General features: G+C 35.1%; 1 protein-coding gene across 1 annotated transcript; it reads right to left on the bottom strand.

Annotated features, from left to right (window-relative positions):
- Positions 1-398: 398 nt before the first annotated feature.
- LOC117986462 (uncharacterized) lies at positions 399-27,896 on the bottom strand. Its single transcript, XM_034973295.2, has 11 exons — positions 27,739-27,896; positions 21,705-21,766; positions 7,532-7,619; positions 6,167-6,277; positions 5,914-6,056; positions 5,196-5,372; positions 4,416-4,715; positions 4,038-4,134; positions 2,703-2,827; positions 1,806-1,877; positions 399-609 (listed from the first exon to the last, which is right to left on the bottom strand). Exons 2-11 carry the CDS (start codon positions 21,759-21,761, stop codon positions 487-489), a joined length of 1,293 nt encoding a protein of 430 aa, XP_034829186.1. The 5' UTR covers positions 21,762-21,766; positions 27,739-27,896; the 3' UTR covers positions 399-486.

Raw genomic sequence — 27,896 nt, 5'->3', positions numbered from 1 at the left:
GAGGTTTTTAAAAATCCTGTGGGAACTCTTTGACTTTCCGGAATATTTTTTTTCCCATGTCCGTATCCAGACTCCAGAATACAAAAAATACTAGAAATGCTATGTTTGTATAAAAATTCGTCATAATCGGTTTAATGGATAGGCTGTAAAAAGCTCGCAAACTACGAACAAACGAACGGACGAACAGACAGACAGACATACTTTCGCATTTATAATAATATGGATTATAATTATTAATGTAAAGCAATTTCCTTTAACAAAAGAATAAACATATCTATAGCTTTCGATGCCTGAAGGTCTTTTACATGATTTGGTGCCGGAAATATTCAAATGGTATCATCTAATTGGATCTTATTCTAACTCCGGAAGTAATTAACTTTATACGAAATAAAACAACATTATTTATATCAAATATATATTCAACTGTACAAAGTACAAACCCAGGTACATAAGAGGTATAAAACTACGAACTTAAGTTTAAATATCTTATTGTTCTGTTACAGATTCTACAGGCGTTTCTTCCTTCACCACCATTACGTGCTTGTGAGCTCGCCTTCTGCCTGGACCCCATCTGACCCTTGAGTTCTCGACAGTTCCATCTTCAGATACCTGAATAAAAATAAACACACGTTTAAAATTAAACTATTCTGGAGGCTACGGCCGTGGCTAGTTACAACCATACTGGCTAAGCCGTGCCACCGAGCGATTTAGCGTACCGGTACGATGCCGTATAGAAACCGATAAGGGGTATATGTATATGGGTTTTAATAAAAAACTGTCATAATATCCCTTCCAAGTAAGTCCGTTTCCACCTTAGACTGCATCATCACTTACCATCAGGTGAGATCGCAGTCAAGGGTTAACTTGTAATGCAATATAATAAAAATCTATCTTATTGGAGAACGTTTTTTTTATCAAAATATCGAGCAAACGAGCAGGAGGGTCACCTGATGTTAAGTGATTACTGCCGCTCATGAACATTTGCAGTACCAGAGGACGATTCCTCTGGTACTGCAAATGTTCATGAGCGGCGTTGCCGGCGTTTTGGGATTTTGGTGGTCCGCCCCTTGAATAACCCCATGTTGTAATCAATCTAATGTAAGTTAAACAAAACCGTCATGCCAAATTTCAACTTTCTAGATCCAATAGTTTCAGCTGTACGTTAGTTTTCAGTGATTTTCTCCTTTTATATTGCGCTGATGGATCAACGTTGACCCAAGGGAGTGAATGGATATGCGACCAACTTTGGTGATAAGCTTTATCTACTACTAGCTTATGCTCACGACTTCGTTCGCGTGAACTACACAAATTTCAAACCCCTATTTGACCCCCTTAGGGGTTGAATTTTCAAAAATCCTTTCTTAGCGGTTGCCTACGTCATAATAGCTATCTGTATGCCAAATTTCAGCCCAATCCGTCCAGTAGTTTGAGCTGTGCGTTGATAGATCAGTCAGTAAGTCAGTCACCTTTTCCTTTTATATATTTAGATATCGGACAGCACTTTAAGACAAATGTATTATAAACCATGGACACAGATGATGATGATTTTAGGAACTCTCCAAAACTCCTTTTGTGTAGAGAGCACAATTATATACCAATACACTCGTCTAAATAAGCCGTCCGCATCGGTTCCCGTGGTTATTATTTTACATAAGAGGCCAATCAATTTATTTTAAACATAACTTCTTCTTACTGAGAGGGCATACATATATTATGCTGCAGAACACATTATTTATGATGATTTAAAAAATTACTACACTTTTTTGAAGAGGTATTGGAAAACAGACTTCTTAAGATAACATTACCTGTGCATTTTTTCTTGCTGAAACATTATTTTCGAGAAACTTATTGACAGCGCTCAACGTGTTAATTGGGATCTAAAACGAAATAAACATAATTTTACAATAATATTCTGTTTACAAAAGTACTCGACTCGGTGTCGTAAGACCGATTTATGATTTTTAAAAAGTACGAAAAAGTTCTAATATTCAAGTTTACTTACGTGAAATCCTTATTTGGGCTCTTGAGAATATAATAATATTAAAATAATTAATAATCCACAACACTCTTGTTATAAGTTAAAATCATCTAACTACTAAACAAACTATCGACCAGAAATATCATAAATAACAGAATTAAAGCCAAAATAAAAGAATACCTATTATCGTGACACAAAATTATTTGAAACTCTTAAAACTTTATAGATATTAGTTAAATACCTATAGTAAGCGACAGGTTGAGATAGCAATCGGGGTATGAGGCGAGAGGACGCCCCGCATACCCGCTCGCCACCCGCGCTATCCCGTACCGGGTCAGCGCAGCGGTTGTGTGGGTGTGCGAGGCGTCCCACCCCGATTGCCATCTTGACCTCTCGCCTACTGTAGGTACCTATTAGTAAATAAAAAAACAAACACAAAGTAAAGCTAAAATCAGTGTTATAAAAAAATGAATTAGTAAGAAATAGAAAGACTCCATAACTAAACGGTAAGGTGAGGGCCGAGATTTTCATTTGAAAAAGGTTTTGACCTTAAACCATGATTATACCCAACCTGTTGCACCATTGTCTACCTACTTTTAGCTAAACTGTACAATTAGTTACAAAGAAAGGGATATATTAGTCATATTTAAGCATAACTTATAATCTTTTACAAAACTGAAACAGTTTAATACTAGCAGCTTAGCCATATAAATGAAGAACTTACTGCAAAAATGTCACCAATGAATTGTGAAGCGCTCGGTGTTTCAACCGATATATGCGCTGATGAAGACGATGATGAAGGTGATGATGATAATGATGATTCATGTTTTGGTGATATGGAGTCAGATTCTGTAAAACATTACACATTATATTAGAATTAGATACATATTTTGATGATAAGTTTTAATAGGTAATGGTTTAAAAAATGAATATCTTTAGGGCCCTAATTTTTTACTACATTATTTTTATGAGTGTAAGAACTAAGATAGATAAGACAATGAAAATGAAAATTAGCAAATATATATATAAAACCTAGCTAATGCCCCATGAACGAACGCCACGTGAACGCTTAGGTGATGGACAGATAGACATTAGTTTAACCAATTATTTGGAATATTGTTGTTAAGATTTAAAAGGAAAATATAATGATAATAGAAGTAATGATTATTATAATAAAGTATAAGGAAAAAATTTAAAATTAAAAATACAGAAAAAGGTACAATATCCTCGCTAATAGATCGCTGCATACTATTGCGGGAACATTGTAACAAATTAAATAAAACATATATGGGTTGATAAGTTTTGTGAAAAATAATTAAAAAGGGGGTAGTCTTAGTAGGGGGTCTCTTTTATTTAAACATTGCTAAAATATGGTTTGCCCATCCAGCCTCCATTTTTCCCTATTACCTACCTATAACATTAGTATCTTCAAAAGAAGAGTAAATAGGCACCTTCTAGGTAGGCACACTCCACTAAGGCTGCATCACCTACCGTTTGATGTGATTGCAGTCAAGCGCAAGTCCATATTTAGAAACCAATGTTTTTTAAAGGTGTGATATTATGATTTGGCAGACTCTCCATTAGATGGATAGACGATATCAATCGAATTACAGCAACTCGCTTGGTAAAGTCTTTTTCGTGAAAGAAGTCCCGCGGTGATTTTTGGAACTATGTTGTCGTTCGTCGATGTTATCAAGTTCGTTTGTTGTGGTAGATTTTTGTGAGTTTTTAACTAGCTTAGTGCATTTTAAAGATTGTTTACAATGCCATTATGTCACGCGATTATAGCGCTGCGTCTGGGGGACTTCTTTCATGAAAAGGACTTTATAGGCGGCGCATCGCGGCGTATATAGAACTCCCTGCAATGGATCTGTGTCCATACTGTGGACGTCTATGGGTTTACTATGACGTCATCTTTCGTTAAAACAACACGAATGAGCTGACACCAAAGCGACGACTTTTAATAAGGGTTCTTGAACATATTTCTTAAAATAACTTAAAAATAAATTAGTTTTACATTACAAATTTGTACTTGTAAAATTTTAATAGTAATAACCACCTGCTTGTACATGAGCAGATTTGTCTACAGAAACGTGTGTGTTTGCAGCTGTATTCCCAAGGAAGTCACTCACTGCCTTTAAAGTAGAAATTGGAATCTGTAACAAAAATATGAATTTGGAGAACTTACAAACATTTTAAAACAACATTTAAAACACTAACATTCGCTTCGCCCGCATGGGTTCATAAAATCCAGCAGACTATTTTATCCAGTAGAAAATTTCATGACGTGGATTACCACGTCATAATCTGTCTGCTCAGCAATCCCACCGTTTATGCTCAAATGAGTAATAAACATCCAAATATGTTCACGAACTGTCCCAATGTAATAATTGCAGCCAAGCGCTAGTCTATAAATTTAAAAAATATCTAAACTCACATTAAATATGTCTGCGAAGAATGATGGATTTTTCTGAACAGTCACTTCTTTAGTATAAGTTGTCCCAACTCCCCCATTAACACTTCCTCCTGCTGCTACGCCTACGCCAGCATTTGCAGATGCTGATGAATCTACATCAACGTCAATCCTTTTTTGGATTTGTGGAGGTCCAACAATATCACCTTGTCCTCCTACATAACCACCTAGAAAAGCTGTTTTACGGAAATGGTGTTTTCTTGGCTTGTAGTGCGTATGGATGATTTCCTTTTCCACTACTTCGGTTTGAGGCGCAACATGTACCTGTAATTATAGTTAAATAGTTATACGAAAATAAAAATATTTTATATGGCTTGTAATATGAGTATAAACAATAGTACACAGAATGTTAGCACGTGGTGGTACATTTTGAATATTTCACTTTGAAGTAAATGTTTGAAATATCATCAGTCATGGTATTTATGTTTGCTACGTATTTGGTAGTTTGTGATCAAATCATTTAAATATTTCTGTACATCGATCAATCTATCTTGAGTTTATCGATGCCTAAAAGCGAGTTATTTACTTATTGTTTGTTGCAAACTGCTGGCTGCCTCAAAGCCATTGGTGCTATATCAATAAGACTTCATAACAAACCTGAGGATACATATAAGTATGTTGAGGGATATGCCATGGTCGTCGATAATAATTTGCTGCAAACGCTGTGTTAAATAAATGATTAAAAAGAACTTGAAAATTAAATTGTCCTTGTACTTCGATGCTGGGCCTCCATATTTTACTCACTTCTTTTACGACGACTGGGTGTACGCTTTCGTGTATTACTGTTTTTTCTACTTCAACAGCTGGTTGCACTTCATTAGCTGAGTCAACATTTATCTCAGTATATACTTTTTTATGTGTTGGTTTTACTTCTTTAGTGAAAGAATATCCTGAAGAACCCTCTATGGAAGCTTCTCCACCCTGAAAATTAGTAAAGAACAGATTTTATAACAGTTTTATATCGCCTTATTCAAACGCTATTAGGTATCCTCAACACAAGCCCCAGAAAAGTGTAAAATATGCATAAGTGCAAAAAACTCAAAGCATATAGTACTATAATAATGCACTCTAAATATTAACATGCTTTGCGTGATAATTATTATTATATAGATTTTCTGCCACACAAAATATATATATATGCATGCAAGTTGCATATATTTAAAATTTCCTTTACCTTGGTCAGTGGATTTTATTATCAGGGGTTAAATTCTGTTGATATAATGTACAGAAAAATTAATAGTAGTTGTTTAGGTATCTTATAATATTTATTTGTGAGCAAAAAAGTACTACATTAGTAACTAACTACTTGTAACACTAAGAGAATCTCAGCCATGGCTAGAATAAACATTATTTAATATAGTAACTTTTGTTGAGCACGCTCTGCCTTCTCCTTTGCCCTTAATTCCTTTTTCTTTTGCTTTTCCTCCTTCCATCTTATTCTCATTCCATATCTGTCACCTACCATTCCAGAGGCCGCGTAATTGTTTCCTGCTTGAGCCGAGGCAAATCCTGTTCCAGCAGCTGAGCTTTCACCGTTTACTCCTCCAGCAAGACCTGCCTGTGCATTAATACCATTCCCTGCAGTTGCTCCAGCAAATAATCCACCTATAAAGGTAATTTTTAAATTTATTTATGACTGGCTTAAACATTATAGAGGTGGGAGATGATTTTGATGTGAGATTATTATCAGATCAGACTTTAAAGGAAATTTATACCTGCTGAACTTCCATGTTGACCTGCGACAGAACCTCCTAGACCAGCGACTGCTGATTGGCCATGAGGAGTTCCAGCTTCAGCAAACAAGCCCCCTGCTCCTGTGTTTCCGCCTGTTCAAATATAAGCAATGTTAATATTTTGGTATATAATATTATCAGTATCTATATAGGTAACCAAGTGATAGGTAACCAAGTTTTACATATCAATATTTTATTAAAACCGAGGTTTATTCAGATCGTGGTTATGAATCATCATCATCATCATCATCATCATCATCAGCCTGTGGACGTCCACTGTTGGACATAGGCCTTCCCTAAAGAGCGCCACCACACCCGGTCCTCAGCCTTCCTCATCCAGCCACTTCCCGCCAGCCTCTTTATATCGTCGGTCCATGGTTCGGTCGTGGTTATGAATGCAGAAACTTAATAGCATTGCAGCTTCGTTAGTCATAATAGGTACATTACATAAGTTATGCAATTATGCATCACTTAGGTGCAGACGCGTTTTATATTCATTAAATAGATTGTTCCAGATTAATGAGTTTATGTATATCAAAAGAATACGTAGAATAATAAGTATGTAAATTAACATTTTTTTAGTTAAACCAGTTTTATTTTACCCAACACGTCAATACATAAAACCCGATAGGTATATCGTCATAATCCCCGGCTACATCAGGATTGAAGAATTGAGTCGTAAAATTTTTGGCGAAATTTAATTTCTAATTAGTAGGTACCCCCCATTAACACTACCTATCGGTAGATTGTCAGTCCCGCGGCTTTACCGTTTTTGCAAAATGTTAGTAAATATAGCTTTTGCTAGATAACCTTGCTTCTTAGATTATCCTTTCTTTGTATTGTTGAAAACCGTATGAAAATTCGTACTACCCGCGTGCGCATTAACATGGCACCTGGCTCGAAAACAACCCTCCTCCCGCTTCCCTGCGCGGTGCCCCGCTCTCGATCCGTTTAGCAGTTTTGTAGTGTGATTGAGTAACAAACATCCATCCATCCAAATAATAATTAAATAAAATATATATATTTTTTATTAGCACTCAGTACTTTTAACGTCGTTCATTCGAGCCAGGTGCCATGTTAATTCGCACGGATATACAGTAGCGTCTGAATTAACTCGAACACACACGAGCTCAACGCAGTTTATAGTACTACGCAGTGATGATTATGGTAGCATGCGTACTGCGTACTAGGCCCTAGGGTCACAGACGACATCAAACGAGTCGCAGGGAGCCGCTGGATTCAAGCAGCGTAAGACCGCAGCGTGTACAAGTCTCTACAAGAGACCTACTCGTATGTCCAGCAGTAGACATTCATCAGTTGATAATGAATAATGGTAATGGTTCTTACCCAATAGACCGCCTATTCCAACGCCAGCATGGTAACCTCCAAAATTGACTCCTATTTTCCCATCTTTGAATGTAAGAAACTGCGGTGCCTGTAAAAAAATATTTATTTTTACTCAAGGTATCGAAAATAAGGTTTAGTGGATATAATGAATGTAAATACTGAATGCTTTAAAAATGTCACAATGTAATAATAATAATAAAAATTCGGTCGAGCAAAGTAATAAATTTAATATCAGTAGAAATCTTAAATTAAGGTAATTATGTAAAAAGATTATATGGATTTTATGAAAACAAAAAAGCGCACTTTGTACTTGGTTATAATTATACTTATATCTAATTTTTTATATGATAGTCGTTAAGAAACATGTAAGATCCTAATTATAATTTAATGTTGGGATTTTCCGAGGAACACAGCAATGAATAAATTAATCGTTCGTTTTACCCAAGTCATTATACACCTTTATTTTTAAAATACTAGCTGACTCGCCCCGTCTTCGCACAGAGTGGTTATAGGTGGTTATAGCAAGAAACTCAGCGGTTGCTCTTTTCAAATGTTTGATATACAATTCTATTATGCTATACTTTTATTCAAAAGTAATTGTAGCCCCGCTGGAATGAGCTGCAGGTTAAATCCTGCACGCTCTTTTATCATTTACATAATCTTCGATTGCGTAATATGCTTTTAAGGAGCATACCTACTTTTAAAAGATGTTTGTAAACTTGTGTAAAGGCAAGTCCAAAATAGATTGCGGAATTTTGTTATAAAATGTTATACCCATTCCCACAAATTACTTTTGGAGTTACGGTACGGTTTACGTATCTTAAAATTAGCCTACCTACATGAAATTTTTTTAAAAATTTTAAATCAATAATTTACGTAATTACGTACCATTCTACTTAGATTGAGATGTTCTAATTTAACTTAATGTGATCACGAATCTAGTCTTTGGAAATCTGTACTCAATTATTGTGTGGCTAATTGTGGCTAATTCTATTATTATAATCTAAACTAAATTGACAAGTCTATATCTAAGTAGTTTTTCCTGTTTTGCAGACAGCATTATCAGAGTAAACTAGAGTGAGGGGACTCTCGGTTTGATCCTGAATCATGATCACTTGACTCTAATAAAAATTAGCACTTTAAAACATCATATTTTACAAACGGATCTAGAAATTGAAAAATGATGTTCCCACACCCACAGTATTTTTAAAAGACCTATTCAACGATACCCCACACTAAGGGGTAGACGAGAAAAAAAAATCATCCCCACTTTACATGTAGGGGAGCTACCCTTAAAACCCTATAAGGGTTCCTTGTTTACTACGGAACCCTAAAAAACAACATACAAGGATCTTAATCTAATAGCTGTAGCATGCAAAGGCGCGGCCTATCGCTAAAGCGATCTCTTCCAGGCCACGTTTGACGAAAGAAATCGCGAAAGCACGGGTTGGTGCGGCAACCGAAGGTGGCCCTAGGTACATAGGTTATCTTCATCATGTAGATATAATAGAATTAGCCACAGCAGTTATACAAACTTAATGTAGAATAGTAGCGATATATTATTACGAAAGAATAAGTCTTTGTCGAGCACAGTACACAGCCGCGGGTGATTTGGGAGTGACAACGTCTGTCTTTGACGAATGAAACGCTCGTTATAACGCATCGCATGAGCTGACCCACATATGCCAAGTCTAGCATGTTGCCTCTGGGCTAGCGGAGGTTGCTACACTTCGCAAAATGTATGTAATGTAGTGTAGTATAATTATAAATATCTAATAGCTACTATTATAAATTTGTAATAGGTTGTCTGTTTTAGGATTCCGTGCCTCAAAAGGAAAAAGGAACCCTTATAGGATCACATTGTTGTTTGTCTGTCTGCCCGTCTGTCCATCGTATCTGTCAAGAAAACCTATAGGGTACTTCCCGTTGAGCTAGAATCACTAGAATCATGAAATTTGGTAAATAGATAGGTCTTATAGCACAAGTAAAGGAATAAATCCGAAAACCGTGAATTTGTGGTTACATCACCAAAAAAAATTGGTGTGCGTGTGCGGTGCAACGCCGCACGATGTTGTAACGCATCGTGTGACATGGTCCAGCGATTTCTATGTAGGATGACGCAGGGGCACCTCTAAGGCGCCGCACATGCAACGCAACGCATCGTGTGGCTTCACTCAGATCTCGTTACAACCCCGTAAATACCGCATACCGTTCTGTAAATAATCTAACTGAAAATTGACTTTGACCAATATGTACTGGCGCGGTACTTAAGTATTCCTTGTCGCATAAGATATATGTAGAATAGGCCTGCATAAATTTTCATTCCATCTTATTTTCGACACTAGCAGCCAATGATTAAATTACGTGACTCAACTAAATTGCAACCAAGTATATTATGAAAAATGTGAGAACGGTTAGGTAGGTACTTATCGTTAAACTTTGACCGTCAATTAAAAACAAAATGCGTTGCACAATGTGTCAGTATTCATACCTCCAAAATATTTTGGTCCAAGAAACCTTGACTTGTAGGTACAACCCATTTTTTTATTGACGGTCATAGTTTAACGGTAATCGTAACGCAACTTTAACCGCATGTCATGCAACTTGACCTTAGGAAGCCAATAATTTATTGTGAAAATATAATGCGTAAAAAATGACTTCTCACGCACCATTTTAACTTTGTGTCAAATTTTATGTCAAAAGTACGATTTTAGTTCTTATTTTAAGGTGAACCGTACTTTTGACATGACAGTTGACCCATAGAGTTAAAATGGCGCGTTAGAAGTCATTTTGTACGGACTATAATATACCTACCCCTATTTCACAAGTTATACGAGAGGTAGGTACTTAGTTGTATTGCCATACGATCATAAATTACACCACAATCACAGTTTGCAATAGGATATCCTATAGCCGGTTATGTTTGTAGTTTGTACATCAGAACTAATTTCGTTGTATGACCCCGCGTTGTGCAATTTACAACATCAATAGTGCGATACAGCAATACCAGTTCACTCTGGCAACACCTACACGAATGATATAATTTATTCAATACCTACTGTCAAAATATTACGGTTAGGTAGTACATCTTGTAGGTACTTTGCATAAAGCTGGAGATTGACTTAACATTTTGGTGTAATGTATCGAGTTTTTGTAACTCAAACCTCAGAATACAGTTACAGCGCTATCAACAGAGTCCTGAACCAATAGGCTCAACTTCTGTTTGGTTCTCAATAACATCAGCAGGCACAGACGTATTTTAGAAATAAGCAATAGGTACCTTACATACAAATTTAGTTATGCGGTCTCAAACAAATGAGACTGGTTTTTGAGGTGGGTAGATTAATTTAACCAAATACCTAACTAAAACTCTTTCTAACGTGAGTACAAATCCCTCGGTGGACGAGTTTTGCACTTTTTTCGATGTAGCAGAACCTCTTAATTAGCTCTTTACTAGGGTCTAGAAAATTCTGTATCTATTTACTTTGAACTTGTTTGTAAAATATTCGCAAAATCATCTTTGAAATTACAACTAGAAATATGAATATAATTGCGAGATTACGAAGCCAAAACGTGTTTTCAATTAAATAAAATTTGTACCTAGCTTTTGCCTCATGTTTGTATAAGTCGATTGATGTAAGAGTACAAATACTTGTTATTCGAGTTAGAAATATTATGGAGCACTTAGTGCTTGCTTTTTGCAATAAAATCATTACTGATTGAGTCACCAACGCCCAGCCAAAACTTTTGAACCTAGAAAGTTGAAATTTTGTACAAACGTTTCCTTTATAATGTACACCAGGTTAAGGCCGGAATTTTCGAAATTCTCATGGGATAGGGAATAAAGAGATTCGTGTTTTCGCTGAGTAATGCTACGAGCGGTCGCCTGGTCATGACCATAACTGTAAATAGCGCGACAGAAATGACATAAAACTGCTTTCTCACATACGTAATTGTCGAATTAAAATATTAGGCACACACGCAAAAAATTTAAACATTGATTTATTTAGATAGCGGCTTTAGTCGACTCGTCGTTTAACAAGATTACATGAAAACGGTCGGCTTTACATTTTAACAGCTCAAAAAATACTATAAGCTAGTGTAAGTATGTGTAATACATAGTTATTTTGCTTCTCTCTCTCTCTCTCCGGTCGTTCCTTTATTGCTGAAGATCGTGGTCCTGGCAACCTGCCCTCGAATGGATTATCTGTTTCCATCGGTGGCCATTTTCGCAATGTGATAAAATCCACACCTGCTGGACTCCTTTAGCTGGTCTGACCACCTAGTTGATGAGCGGCCTCTCGTTATTTTGCTTATGTGAGTATTATTATTTTCTTTTTAAAAAAGAGAAACTGTTTCTTGTCGGCTCTTCTTAGTAGGTAGAATCTGTTTTCTGAACCAGTGATAGAGTCGTGATATATCATAAATGGCACAAGTTGTCCTAAATGAAATTAATAAATTTATTTCATTTCATTTTATCATTTTACGAGTCGTATTAATATGTATGTATAAATTGCCAATATTTTAGAATCACGGTTCTTGACGTTATATCTTTGACTTTGTTCTGTATAGTATAGAATAATATGTATGTTAATTATTAATTATTAATTTATAATTATTTATAAATTAATAATTAATAAATAATTATTTTAGTTACCAAATAAGAATTATTCGGTAACTAAAATAAGTTATGTTAGTATAGAAAGTATAATTCAAGGATAGTTTTTTTATATTATTTGCTTTTATTTACTCGCGAGAGGACACGCTTTGAACAGGATGGCCGAGCTGCTAGCTTACCTATTACATTGCGCATTTGTTCTTTTGTTAATGTTATTATTTAATGTAGTCTCCATACTCTGACCTGTACCAGCGACGTAGACGCATTCTAATCATGACGGTTAATTAGACCGGTTGTGACTTAATGATTTAAAAGTAGAAGAATAATAATTAAAACATATTGTTTAGATGATAATAATAATTGATTGTACAACCACCATTTTTTAATTGAATGTATAAATAACGAGATCAGGAAGGAAAGACAGAGAAATATAAAACCTGGAAATAGATCCATGAAGTTTTATTTAATCCCTTCTGAACTGTGTCGCAATAATAGATATCAATCTTAGAGGCGGGCCGCGATGACAAATACGTAAATGCACAGTTAGAAACAAAAAAAAATTTAAAGTTTGCGCCACTAAGTTGAGACATTGTCTGTTAAGCCTTTAACAAACTGTCATTACTCGTAAGTATATTCTTTGGCAATAAGTAGATGTGAAAACATATAATTGTGTCTTCATGGTCCGAGTCACACGCTTGCGTCACCGTATTTTATTCCACGACACCACCCAAACACTAATAACAAAACAGTTATAGACACTGCATCTAAGACTGGAATTGCAACTTCGCAACGAGCAAAAAATCTTCGTGGTTTCCTAACGCACAATAAGTGTTTAGCGAAAAATTCCACTATTCGCTATGAATAAATGGTTATATTTATGCAATTAAATGTATTAATAATTACAATAAATAATTAATAATTCAATTAACTTTTGCTACGTGCATTTGAGTCTGTTGGTTACGGTTATCTTACTTCTTAAGTACTAACATAATTACTGTGAAAGTTTGAAAATTTGTTACTTTTTTACACCACAATGACTGAATTTATTTGGCTGAAATTTGGAATGGAGATGACTTATAACCTGAGTCATGACAAAGGCTACTTTTGTTCCGGAAAATCAAAGAGCTCCCACGGGATTTATTAAAACCAAATCTACGCGGACATCATCTAGTATTGGTAAAATTGGTAAAAGAAATGTCCTGACTCACTCACTGATTGGCTCCTTAACACCCAACCCAAATCCTTGGAGCTAAAAAGCAGAAAGTTTGTACAGAGGAACACTAAGTTAGATTGTTTAAAGTTGCCACGGAAGTAAAGAGGATTTATATTTTCGCCGAGCGAAGCCGCGGACGATCGCTAGTTATCACTAACATAGTATTCTCTTATTATTATAATAATTAAAACTAAAGCCAAAGTCATTATCTAAATCGAGTAGCATGCGGAACAATATCTATAACCATCATAATAATTCCCAGGAGACTCCTTCAGTCTTTAGGTATGTTACCTATATGTATTTACTAGAAGGGGTCACGACCCTTAGCAATGAGGAATATGATGCAGAGAGTGACATTAGGTACTGTGATCATGTTTCCATGACCTAAGTTACAAACAATTACACCTTGTAATTACATCTTGCCACAACAATTGTACAGCTAACTACTATGGAAATATTTTATATAGGAACGGCCCTATATTACAGCCACAATTATTACTATTTATTCATTAGTAAGTCTTTGTAATGGCATCGCATGTTAAACATGAAACCTACATGGCATCTGATAAGTAGATACCTAACATGATGAGATGGTACCTAATTAGGAATTCCATGTGTTTTAAATATAATTATTAAAATATTCTTCCTTATTTATACATATATATAAAAGGAAAAGCTGACTGACTAATTGATCTATCAACGCACAGCTCAAACTACTGAACGGATCGGGCTGATAGCTATAATGACGTAGACATCCGCTAAAAAGGATTTTTAAAAATCAACCTCTAAGGGGGTAAAATAGGAGTTCGAAACTTGTGTAGTCCACACGGGCGAAGTCGCGAGCATAAGTAGTCTAGTCTTCCATATAAATATAAAAATATACTATCCAGAGAATGATGGAATGAAAAATAAAATATTTAAATACGATTGTACTATAAAAATATTGCAGAAATGAGAAAACACATTAAACTATAATGTTAAAAGCTTCCGTAAAAGCCTCTTTGTTTTGTAACATGGGGATTCCAATCCTTTTTGCGCTCTCCATTTACCTATTGAGCCATCTGCAGGTGTATCATACCTATTAGTAACGGATTCTAGGACATTAGATAAACTCTGCAACAATGATGGCTTAGACTTTTTATCACGCCTATCTTTGTGACAATCTAATTTGTAGGCATTTCATTAAAAACTGGCCAAGTGCGAGTCAGACTCGCATACCGATGGTCCCGTACTCGGGTATTTTTTTGACATTTTGCACGTTAATTCAAAAACTATGATGCATAAAAATAAATAAATCTGTTTTAGAATGCACAGGTGAAGCCCTTTCATATTATGATACCCCACTTGATATAGTTATCTTACTTCAAATATTGAAAATACTAATTATTAGTTCATGACCACAATTTACTTGTTTTTGTGTGATGTAACCACAAATCCACGTTTTCGAATTTATTCCTTTACTTGTACTATAAGACCTACCTACCTGTCAAATTGTATGATTCTAGGTAAACGGGAAGTACCCAATAGGTTTTCTTGGCAGACACGACAGACAGACGGACAGACAGATAGATAGACAGACAAACAGACAACGAAGTGATCCTATAAGGGTACCTTTTTCATTTTGAGCTGAGGGTGGCTGCGTTCTGGTAGCCCATTTGCGCGTAGCCATATACCTATAAGTCATTTCCTTCTTATCTTGTTATTCGTAGATCACCTCCTTTTTTATTTATCTGTGATTATTTTTTTATTAAATTTATCTTTGACTTTGATCGAGATACTTATTTGCACTGTGAATTATTGTGAATTATAGAAAACATAAATTAATAAATTTTGGGTTAATTTTGTTCCAATCTACTTTACTACTGTAATATTACTTAGATACATAGTGTTTCTTTCTTCTAACTATTCCAATACAAATAGGTACATCAAATTAAAAATTATATGGCAAAATAAAATTCCTTGGTTTCTAATGTTATAACGAAATGCGGTATCTTCTTTGATTATTCGAAATTAAAATACAGCAATGTTCCAGTTGTCTCTATCGTCGGACTAACGCCAACTAGACACGCGATCAGGCAATCAAACACAAGAAATCCTTTTGGTTAATCCTAAAGAAACAGTTTTCCTAGCTCATTTTGTAACTCAGCTAACGTATGTATATGCTATAGTGCATTCAATATTAACTGGCGTGTTTCCACTTGAGACCGCTATTACCAATAGCAATAGGATTAAGTCGTGGCGGGTGAATTCAAAAGTATCAACACTGGTTGGTTCGCAACAAAATATATAAGGTGGAATCGGCTCCTTTAAAAATTAATGGGCTCTATGAGTGTTTGGTTTATTACCCCTGTTGTTTACGTGGCATATTTAATGTAATCCTATTGTTATTGCTAATGACGGTCGCTAGTGGAAACACACATGTTAATATTGAATGCACTATACGTCCACGTAAATATTTCAGTTTTCACCATTCTTTTCTTTATACTCTCATTGCTGATATTCCTCATAGCTGAGCGTCACGACTCCTTTCCATTAATCACATAATGGCAGGAGTTTTCTTGGGATAATAATGCGGTGGCTCAACAGATCCTTCCGCAACTTTTCACCATAATATACCTACATACTTTTAGAATATTTTCCACATTCCACAACGAAAATTATTGCTATAATATCATATAACGATTTTGGTCGAAATACAACCGCAATTTTTTTATTGGTGTAGAACAGGAACTTAAATTTTTTTTCTAAACTGCGATATACGAGAATAATTTTTTTCTCTGTTTTTTATTCATTGATGAATAAAAAACAGTGAAAAAATTATTCTCGTATATCGCAATGGTCAACCATTATTATAGGTACAATTATAGACAAAATATTATGCTTGTCCACGATTAAAAATTTGAGGTGATACCCGGATATTTTATGGGTTTAGGTATAATCCATACTATCCATACTAATATTATAAATCCGCAAGTGTGTCTGTCTGTCTGTCTGTTTGCTAGTTTTTCACGGCCCAACAGTTTGAGCTATTTTGATGAAATTTGATAAGTACAGAGTTAGTGTACATCCCGAAAACGGACATAGGCTACTTTTTATCTCGAAAAATCAAAGAGTTCCCATGAGATTCTTAAAGGCCCCCGTTTAACCGATTCATATATGAAATTTAGCAAAGAGTCCCCACGGGATTTTTAAAAACCTAAATCCACGCGGACGACGTTGCGGGCATCATCTAGTATCACTTAATATTCTGTGAAATGAATGTTTAAAGGTGAAATAAATTCTTTGATTTACCATCTCACTCATTGATGTAGGATAGTAATCTCGCTGCTTATTTTCGGTCCAATTTTTCCATTCCCTTTAATGGGTAGTAAATTTTAAACCTGGGAAATTCTCACACATTTTCGCCGAAATGTGGGCAGTGATGCTTCGTTTCACATATTTTGATGCGCATCGGTGAACAGTGCTTTCGGGAATTCGCTGTCATCCGCGCCCGACTTGCGCCCGACCAACACAATATCGAACCATCGCACCCGAGTGACTATTAGGCTCTTTATGCACTGCATCCGATCCGAATCCGAGAAAATTTAAATCTAGAAAACTCGGATCCTGGATGTCGATTTTACTTTATACTGTACCCTTTTCGATGGCTGTTGCATCCGTATTCTTGAACCACCACCGCCCGCATGACGCCTCAGATTCGTATCATACAAGTACCTAACCAAAATTGTGGTTAAGTACGGTCAGTAAAGCTTCGGCGTTGGAAAACCAAATTCGGATCTAGTGCGCAACCCCTCATACAAATACCTAGTACGTACTATGGCTAGTTCGGATCGAGAATTCTCGGATTCGTATCAGATTCAGTACATGAAAAGCCGAGGTCTAGACCGACGAACTGCATTAAAACTGCAAGTCGACTGCAAAATTGCAATTGTGTGCAGTTGACTTAACTGAGCAGTCGCTATTGGTGTTAAATTCTCTGCAGCGAAACTTTAACCAAGTTAAGGATGGTTTACGCTAAAGCAACATTTTAAAATTTTTACAATATTAAGAATCGTCGAGAGAGAGTCCTACCGTAAAATATTCCCATTGTAGGTACCTACAGCACGATGTTGTCTCGGCGTAAAATAGATGCTGCTTATTAAGCCCGCAAAATTAATGTTTCAATTATAGCATGTCACATTGTTGCATGTTTTTTATTTTCCAATTAGGTATAAGTATTTATATACGCCAGGCATTTCCGCATGAAATCGTACGCCATTTTCAATTTTTTTCAGAAATAACCCGTTCTAAACTTCACAACGATTTTTATGAATCCGCCACACAAATACACTGTATTTCGTTTCTGGGTGATTTCATTCGTTTTGGGCACTATTTATTTTACTTGTGCGCAAAATTATCACATACACGCGGCAGTTAGCATGTTCTTATAATTTTATTTTTATTAAATTGGCCTTACAAGTAAACAGTTCAAGTTCCGGCTAGGTAGGTAAATTACATTTTCAAGTATGTGTTCAAAGTTGGCTCGATTTGCTATAATCACTGCTGCTAAACGAACAAGTAGGTATCATAAGAATACATTTTTTTAAACAATACTGTGACCACTTGTTATTCAATGTTTATAAAATTAGAACAATAATGTAAATATTTTTAACAAAATTGTATATTTTCTTGGAGTACCTACCTACGTATCAAATATAATCACGATTCGTTAATTTAATTATTTTATACCTCACATGGATATCGTTCCTGTCGTATGTTTAAAGATTATAATATACTATAATAGCTATAATAAGTAAGGACATTATAATACGTGTATACGATTATATTCTAGTTTGTTCGCAAATTAATCATTTACGTCATTTACGATTTGGATAGCAAATAGTGTTAGTAATGAACTATTTGTTTTGTAGTCAATAGCAAACCGTTTGGTTTATTTGAGGATGTTTCAAAAAACTTCGTGGTCAAAAATCTAAATTTGTTGAGTATAATACCTACATACGAATAATATTATTATTCTTAGATTAATGCAAATAAATCGACAAATTTTTCTCGAAAAGTCTACATAACTTTGCATAATATTATAAGACACAGTGCAAACCACCAAACCGTCGTGGAATATTTCAACAAAAGCGGCATAAGTCCAGTTTTTGTGTATTACAAAAAAGCATTCTAATTAACATACAGGCCGCACCACCTAGGTACTCGTGATAAGCGTAAATAATAAAGTTATTTATTGCGATAAATTATGTTTTACACGTAGTGTACCTTTGTTTGTTTCATTTATATTCGAACAAAACATGATTTGAATATTTGCGTATAAATTAAATCAGGCCGGTTTTAATCGTAGCGTTACAATATGAATCCAGTACAGTCTCATCCACCAAAAAAAGTATTTCTATATTATAAATACTATCTGTCCCGGCTTACTCACGTGTGTAGTCGACGTTAGCCCGACTAGTTTCGAACCCATCCGGGGTCCTTTTTCAAGGGAGTCCGTCCCCGGATGGGTTCGAAACTAGTCGAGCTAACGTCGACTACACACGTGAGTAAGCCGGGACAGATAGTATTTATAATGGAAATCACTCACGGTAGTTTAAACGCTAAAATATTTCTATATTCTAGAAAAATAAATATTTTTATTCAATTAATAAACTGTTACAAGTGCTATTGAATCACCAAATTATCTACCGCACTAGTTCCCAATGCTCTTCCTACCGAGAAGTACCAGCGAGAAACTTAGCGGTTTGCTTTTTATTCAATACATAGATAAACAAAGCTTGTATGTCATAAAGTAAAGTAAAATATATCTACTTTATAGTATAGGACAGATATTATTTAGAATGGAAATCACTCACGGTAGTTTAAATGCTAAAATACTTTATAGTACCTTAATTCATAAAAACACACGACAGAATACAACAGGTGGCCTTATTATCCTTGAAGTGTTATATAACAGTATGATAAAAATTATGAGTAAGTTTTCCCCTCCCAGTAAGCCTTCACAGCCTTCATACATTTCCTAGATTGCTTCCTAAAGCTTAATAAACTTCCTAAAGCTGCGTTGGATATATTTCCGAAACCCGTTTTGTGTGTGTCGGGTTTGTAATGTGAGTTAATTAGTGTGGACAAACAGATAGCCTAGTATTGGATTGAAATTCGTCATTATTACCTGATGTAGAATTCTGTTGTATATAAGTTAACCTAAACTAAATTGACAGGTCTAAATATAGTTGTATCATATTTCGTACAGAGCAATAAGAAAGGAATAGCAATACAATACATTGAGACCTGTCATTTTAGTTTAGTTTAGAGATAAACAAAATTAGCCATGATAATATTATTATACGCCATGCCATGATATTACATAGGTATCATAATACTTATACGGACATAAAAGGAGTCGACAAGTGGTTATGCTGGAGTACGTGCTCAAGGACTAGATATTTTGAGACGCTCGATGTTTTGGTAAGTGATTGATACAACTTACTAGTTTTAGGACACTGGACGTAACAGGACACTGGGCACTTTACTAGTCTAGAAGAATAGAATAGAATAGAATAGAATGTTTTTTTATTCATGTAAACTTTTTACAAGTGCTTATGAATAGTCAGGTAGTTTTAATTGACCACTGGTTCGGAACCGGTTCCACCGAGAAGAACCAGCAAGAAACTCGGCGGTTGCTCTTTTTAATTTTTCAATTTACAATGTTATTATACCGTACTATACAAGCCATTGCAGCCCCGTGCATTGTCAAGTCCAGTCCAGTCCCCGAGTCAAATCCAAAAACTGATGTCAGCCAGAGCCATTTATTTTGTGAACTCTACCTACATTAAAATTTGTTGTGAGTTATAGGTACGTTGAATTTCTAAATTATATACGTGCATGAACTCAAACAATTAAACTTTTAGAAATATGACAAAACTTTTGCTCGTTAATTCAGCACAAACTACGTCGGACCTTATTGCAATAATATCTAACCTGCCTTAATCTGTCTATAGAGAGTAAATTTGTGATATCTGAATTCTGAACCAAAAAATCTACTTGTTAAAAGTATGCTCCAGCATAATACACACCAATTTACATAATCTTATATTTGAAAATTAACAATTCAGTTAGAAGTTAGCAATTCATTTATTGGAAAATCTATAAGATTTTATATTAAGCTTCCAGAAGACATATTGGAGATGTCTCTCAACAAGTTCAAAGTTTTCATAAAACGTAAACTAATTGAAAAATCCTATTACAATGTAAAGGATTATTTAAATGATAAGCAAGCTTGGGAATGAGTTGCTTAACGGATTGTGATAGATCTAATAAGTTTCAATAATTTTGTAAAGTGGTGATGATAAAAAAAATACCCGGCTGAGTTTGTTGTGGGCTCTTCTCAGACCTGGGCGCGTTTGGAACCTTCGTAGCTTTAGTTTTAAGTTTGCGTAATAATTATCACCACTATATCTTAGAAATCCAACATCTGACCATCAAAAAGAGTTATTAATTACCTATTTTGAATGAATCATTTGACTTTTGACTTTTGAAATAATAATATTTGAAATAAATCGAATACCTATTTTAAAACAGCGACCGCCGAGTTTCTTGCTGGTTCTTCTCGGTAGGGAAGGCATTCCGTCAAAATTACTTAGTTGAATTTAAAAAAACCGGCCAAGTGCGAGTCAGGCTCGCGCAACAAGGGTTCCGTATTACTGTCGTATGTTTTCAATATTTTGCACGATAATTAAAAAACTATGATGCATAAAAATAAATAAAAATCAGTTTGAGAATGCACAGGTAAAGACCTTTCATATGATACCCCACTTGATATAGTTATCTTACTTAGAAAATTGAAAATACTAATTATTAGTTCATGACCACAATTTTTTTTTGTGTGATGTAACCACAAATTCACGGTTTTCAGATTTTTCCCCGAATGTCAGCTATAAGATCTACCTACCTGCCAAATTTCATGATTCTAGGTCAACGGGAAGTACCCTGTAGGTTTCTTGACAGACCGACAGACAGACAGACAGACAGACAGACAACAAAGTGATCCTATAAGGGTTCCGTTTTTTCTTTTGAGGTGCGGAACCCTAAAATTATTTCTATTTCTATTACTATCGGTCGGTTAGGTTCTTCATATTGATAATATACTAAAGTAATGTTTATAAAATTTTCTTATTATAAACAAACAATTTCAGTCGGCGACATAAAATCCTACGTAAAACATATACTTATAAAATACTTATATTTGTAAACATTTTGTGATAAAAACCTGGTAAATATTTTGTCTAGGACAAAATATTTATACCAGGTTTTTGTGAAAAATAAAGCAGAAATGTTTTACTTACGGATTGTGTTTGCGAAATTAAAACCGCCAGTAATATGAGCGAATTTGATTTTCTCATCTCGACTGGAACAAAAAAAGAAATGTTAAGAATATTAATATTAGCTGCCTATATTACTTACATTTTATTTTATTTCTCGTAGGTAGGTAACTAGTGAGCGTTCACATCTTCACTCCTAATAGAGAGAGAGCCAGCACGTGCCAGACGCCCTTCAACTTATAAACTTTAAGGGCATCGATATAAATGACAAGATATGCCCAAGCGAACAAAATTTTTCACGGTTTTGGAACCAAATAAATCAGCGCCACCTCTTAGATACTACTGAACGACCCGTTTGAAATCCAGACGTCACTGAGGTTGCATTGGTGCTAAAGCACCACTGAATCGGTGCCATTTTGTTTGTTCAATGGCCCTGTCCATATTTAAGGGTGTCTGGCAGGGGGTTGCCAAGATACTGGCAATGCATGACGTCATTTCTACTACTATTCTGAATAAAAATATATAAAATAAATTAGACTTTATACTTTGACGTAAGATTTTTACACCTTTATTACCTGTTATCAACCAAAGCCACCATGATCTAAACAAACGTTTCTCCCAGTGTTGAGGACAATACGCAGAGAAACTTTGTTTTATAAAATAACGAAGGTCTGGCACGCGTTGGCTCTTAGTCCATAACTCCATACCCGCCGCCTGTAAGCCTCAGTTTGAACGTGAAGTACCGTGATGTTAAGATGACGAGTTTAAAGAATCGTGCGTTTAAATGCTTTTACGAAATTCGGTACTGAGATATCTTGCATCACGGGGACGGGCAACTACGGATATGTTACTTTTTGTCCTGGAAAATCAAAAGTTCCCACGGGTTCTCTAAAACCTAAATCCACGCGAGCGAAGCCGCGGGGATCAGCTAGTATATATATATTAGGGAAGGCCTATGTCCAACAGTGGACGACCACAGGCTGATGATATATATATATATATATTGTATTAACGCACAGATCACCACGACAAAAATACACCATGCAATCCCGGGCATGCCAATCAAAACAATTTATTATTGCGATTAGAGCAATCTGATAGTCACGACTTTCATGCTAAGGGGACCGGTGTCCCTTTATTAAAAAACTAAACACTTAAAAAGTTACACTAGGACAAGACAGACAGAGATGTGGGCAGGTCATGCCTATCGTAGAGGCGATGGCCGTTGGAGCCGAAAAGTCCTCGAGTGCAGGATACCGCGTATAAGCAAGCGTAGTGTGGGACGCCCTACAGCACGATGGACCGATAAAAAGGCTGGCCCGAAGTCGCTGGATGAGGAAGGCTGAGGACCGGGTGTGGTGGCGCTCTTTAGGGAAGGCCTATGTCCAACAGTGGATGTCTACAGACTGATGATAATGATTATGATGATGATGATGAACCATAAGTTTATGCTTGAACAGGTACGACAATCGATGCGATATATTGAAAATCTAGAATTAAGAGGCATAACAATTTGTTTTTCCTTAATACAGTGTTGTTAGTATTCTTGTTAAAATCTTACACTAATTTGAATGATTTAATGATGCTTAACAACACTTGTAATTCAAGTTTAATGACGTAATTTGAAGTGAAACTTTAATGATAAAAAAAAGTAAATCACCACTTTGCATATTATTTACAATAGGTAAAAAAATGATGAATAATTATTATGAATTATATTTTTATTGCATAGGGGTGGGGACGCCCCGCACACCCGTACATCCCCCGCGCTTACCCAGTGCGGGATAACGCGGGTGACAAGCGGGTGTGCGGGGCGTCCCCCCGCCTCATACCCCGAACTAGACCTAACATTTATCCAATTTAGAAATAAAGATAAAAACAATTATCTATGGACCTGTATTTAAATCTTGTCTTTTCCTTAACTTTGTTACTGAAACGAAAATTTAAATTGACATAATTCCAAAAAATCTCCTTGTGTTTCTTAACAGTATTTTAAAGGCAATATTGTGTTAGTTAACGTTAATGGTTACCTCGGACCAGTCACTAGTGTCGTCACTTAGTTAACTTTCACTATACATCTTACGTCATTCCATACTTAAGGTTTCTTATAATTAATCACAACAAGACAAAACCACACTAGCACCACTTAATAATCAAAACTGAGCGAGGTGATATTTAATTTAATTTTGATGACCTTCCTGTTACTGTTTCCATCTGGTTTGATTTTTGGTAGGATCAATAGTAAATAGTAGTTGAAATCGATTGTAAAGGAGAACATAATATGGAGAACAAGAATATCATCTGTTAGTTTTAAAGGTATATCTGAATACAATCGTCTACACGTCCTACTTTTACTCTTACGAAGTCACGGAAGGTTTCGCGCCTATACGTCATTCAGGAAATAGGCATTATTTTATAGACACATGTAGTGTCATGGGTATAAACCCAGTCTATAAAACGAAATCAACTTACATCCATACTAATAATATCCATACTAATAATATACGACGAGATCCAGCTTGTTATAGGACGGCGGAATCTAGCGTGCAGTAACAAAAGTCAAAACAGAATAGTAAAATTCGATCGGATCGGCTTTTCGCTTTATTGCAGACTTTATTTTCTGAGAAACAAAATGTGTGCGATAGAGTATAGCGTTAGTTTGTACCTACTATTAACGTACGCATATCTACTAGCTTGTGCCGTGAACCAATTTATAGGTATCAGCTACTGAAAGTCCCTATTTAAAAATTACCTCACTTTTCTTAAAGTCTAACTGCTGATTTTCATGAATGTTTTACAGAATATTGTTTATAATTAATACTTAATACTGCAAGACACTTCCTGTCACACATTAAGAAAAGTTTTTGCGTGCCTTTAGCAACTGATATCTTTAAATTGGCCAGAGGTACAAGGTACGTACATTAAAAGTACATACTAGCACTACTTTATCCCACACATTTTGTTTCTCAGAAAATAAGGAACGTCTGGCGACAATGCGATCTTGGACCATAACAGAATGCTCATAATATGAACGCTATGTCTTAGTATTGAAACATAACCAATGGGATCTTGCAAAAAGTGTTCTAGATTCATGTGTTAGCAAGATCGTCACCGGTAAGATCAGCGATTTCCGAAAAATTAGTGTAACAAGAATAATTATTTCCTACGTTACATTATTACTCACATCCATGGTAGCATCAGATTACTTACTTAATCTAATGGCAAAGTCAATAGGGTAAATCAGAGATAATCTAAGATTCGGTCATGTTAAGTAGGTACACAACAAAGTTTTATGTATTTCCTCATCATTCAGGGAGTAAACATCAGCGCAATTTTTATCCATTGAGTAGGTACGATTATTAAATCTCAATTTTGGGTAATTTGACCTAAATTACGCTTTCGACACAGCCAATTTGGTACTGAAGGTTGAATGAGTAAACGTGCTTTACACAGAATTGACGACTGACAGAGACGAATGGTCTATTATAGGAAGAGAAGATAATTTATGTGTCAATGTTACCATCAATCGCTAGCGCCTGTACTTCTTCTTTTAATAGTAAGAAAGGCACATCGCAATCTCGTTTGTCTGTGTAATCGCTTGTAACTTCTAAACTTCTTGGTAAATTTCGATGCGGTTTTTATTTGGAGACGACATTTCATGAGGTAGCTTACCATGTATGTCACAGAGAAGAGTCCACTCGTGCGAAGCCGCGGCAAGTCTACTAGTTTTGTATAAACTGCGCCTTAAGATAGCGATTGAAATAATTATTGCAGCTTGCTATTTACTTGCCCAGTACACGGAAGCTTTGATATAATTACTACCTACTATGTAAAAAATTAATTATTCATTGTTATTGTCGTAAGTTTAACTATCCGTAATATCACAAGGTAATAAATGTTTAGAATCGTAATGAAAACCTTTAACAGATCTTTTTTTAACAGATCTTGTAGAGTTTGCTCGTAAATGCATTAGTGATCTACTCGCTGATAGACTTTTCTTTTCCATGACTAGGAGAACACTTGAATTGCTTACTTCCTAACATTTGTTCAAAGCCAATTTCTAAACAGATAGTCTATTGAATTTATGATCAAGTGTAAGTTAGCTTAAAACTGTTTTCTAATCGCTGTAGCAGAAAATACAGCAAAGAGCAATTTGATTTTATATTTTTTATATAAGACACGGTGAACGTCTGCAGTGGACAGGGTATTTAGAGAGGATAATAATTAATAGAAAAGAAGACACAGTAACGATAAAATAAACACCAAAAAAGACCGGAAGGAAGATTCTGAGAAAGGACGTAAAATATTCTGGAACAAGATCTACAAAAGATGGGAAAGATAACAACATAAAGTAAGGATGTAAAGGATAGAAATAAGTAAATACCGAAATATTTTATAGGAAGCCCACAGAGATACAGCGGCGAAATTAGGATTTAATTTCATAAAAACAATGTTTTTTTGATAAATTACCAAAAATGGAATGGAGTTTAATAGAAAGCACCCGTATTCATGTTTATAAGTTTAAAAATTAATATATTCTTAATTAAAAACGTTTTTGCAGAAATATTTATTTTTGCTGTACAAACCATTGTTCTGTGTTTATCAGATGCCCATTGTGAGGCCGCTTTGATAGCTGACTAGAATTCAAAATGAATCTATTGTTTGCTAGATAGCCTTACAAAGACTCCGACAATAGTGGGTACCTTTAGTTAATTGTCTTGATCAAAGGACTTCGACATTTGAATTACGTGGTTTTAGAAGGAAAAACCACAGCTGATATGACCATCATTATTATTAAAGTGATTGTCATAAAACTCTTATTAGTTTGCCTATTTTTTTTTTTTTTTTTATTAATACACAAACAGAAAAAACACAATTTGTAAGATATGAAAACATTAAGTAGGTATGAACTTTTTAAATTACATCGAAGATGTTCTTTTATGAATGTAGCATAAATATAAAAAATACTTTGTAAAGAAATTAAAGCTATTTTTAATTTTTGTTTTATTTATTGTATGAATGATAAAATTCAGTATTTCCAATCCAATCCATCAGCCTGTTTGCGTCCACTGCTGGACATTGACTTTCCAAGTTTTTTTTTGTAATTATCAACATAAAGAATGTTTAACATTTAGACACAGCAAAAAAAACCACGAAGGTTTAAATGAAGTGTGTCATTCCGTCTACTTATTAATACATAATTGAGGCTTTTATAAGTAATTTACATTGTTTTAGGTGTTAATAAAATCCTATGTGAAGAGTTGTATGCTTGAATGTTTGTACTTCATGCCACAATGGCTGGACCGATTTGGTTGTAATTTGGAATGAAGATAGTTTATATTCTAACTCATAGGCTTATGCTTTTCACGCCGGAAAAGATTTCCCGTGGATTTTTCTAAAACCTACATTATCAGCGCGGGCAAAGTTGCGGGCATCATCTAGTATAATCTCAATAGATATAAGTAACAAACGTTACTATAAAAATTGGTTAGACTTTTTTCTATATTATCAAGCCCATAAAACAGTCACACAAGCCATGTAGGTACATGACCAGGAAAATTGAGTGGACCAAAGAGCTTCCTTTACGATTTAAGCCGAGCTTTTTAAGCTTTTAAATATTTAATCTGTGGTAAGCACGTGGTCAGTGTTATATAACATGTATTTTTATTTTCGGGCGGTATATTTATTTATTTTATATATTTTGTTCTAGGTACTATTTATTTATACATACATACCTAAAAAATGTTACTCAATGTTAAAAGTTCTAGGTAATACCTTTACTCATGTGGTAATACGTCCTAATAGTTACCAAAGTTTCTACGTCTTAGTTCTAGGTACATTTTATTGGTAATACAGTAAATAATTTAAAATCAATAGCTTCATGATTTAAGTCAGATTCAAATCTGAAAGTTCGCAAGCTCAATCCCCCCCCGCTGTTGGACTATTGTTGTGTCCACTTTTATCACAAGCTTTATACTTAATTGGAGGAAAAAGAGAAATATCAGACTTGTTCAAAAAACTTAACAAAATAAGTAAACAAATTATCTAAAAAGCGTACCTGATTAAAATGTATGGCACTTTACCAAATTTAACACATCTATCGCGTCAGATAAAAGTATCAAAATAATCACAAGTGGTGTCTATGTATTTCGCAAAGCTACGTCGCGTGCGCAAGCGAAGGCTATGCGATACAAACTACGGTCATAGAGCATGCCA

This window comes from Maniola hyperantus, chromosome 11 (genome assembly GCF_902806685.2).
Source record: "Maniola hyperantus chromosome 11, iAphHyp1.2, whole genome shotgun sequence".
Classification (NCBI taxonomy): domain Eukaryota; kingdom Metazoa; phylum Arthropoda; class Insecta; order Lepidoptera; family Nymphalidae; genus Maniola; species Maniola hyperantus.
The sequence above is the reverse complement of the archived record's forward strand: the minus strand, read 5'-3'. Positions and strand labels throughout refer to the sequence as shown.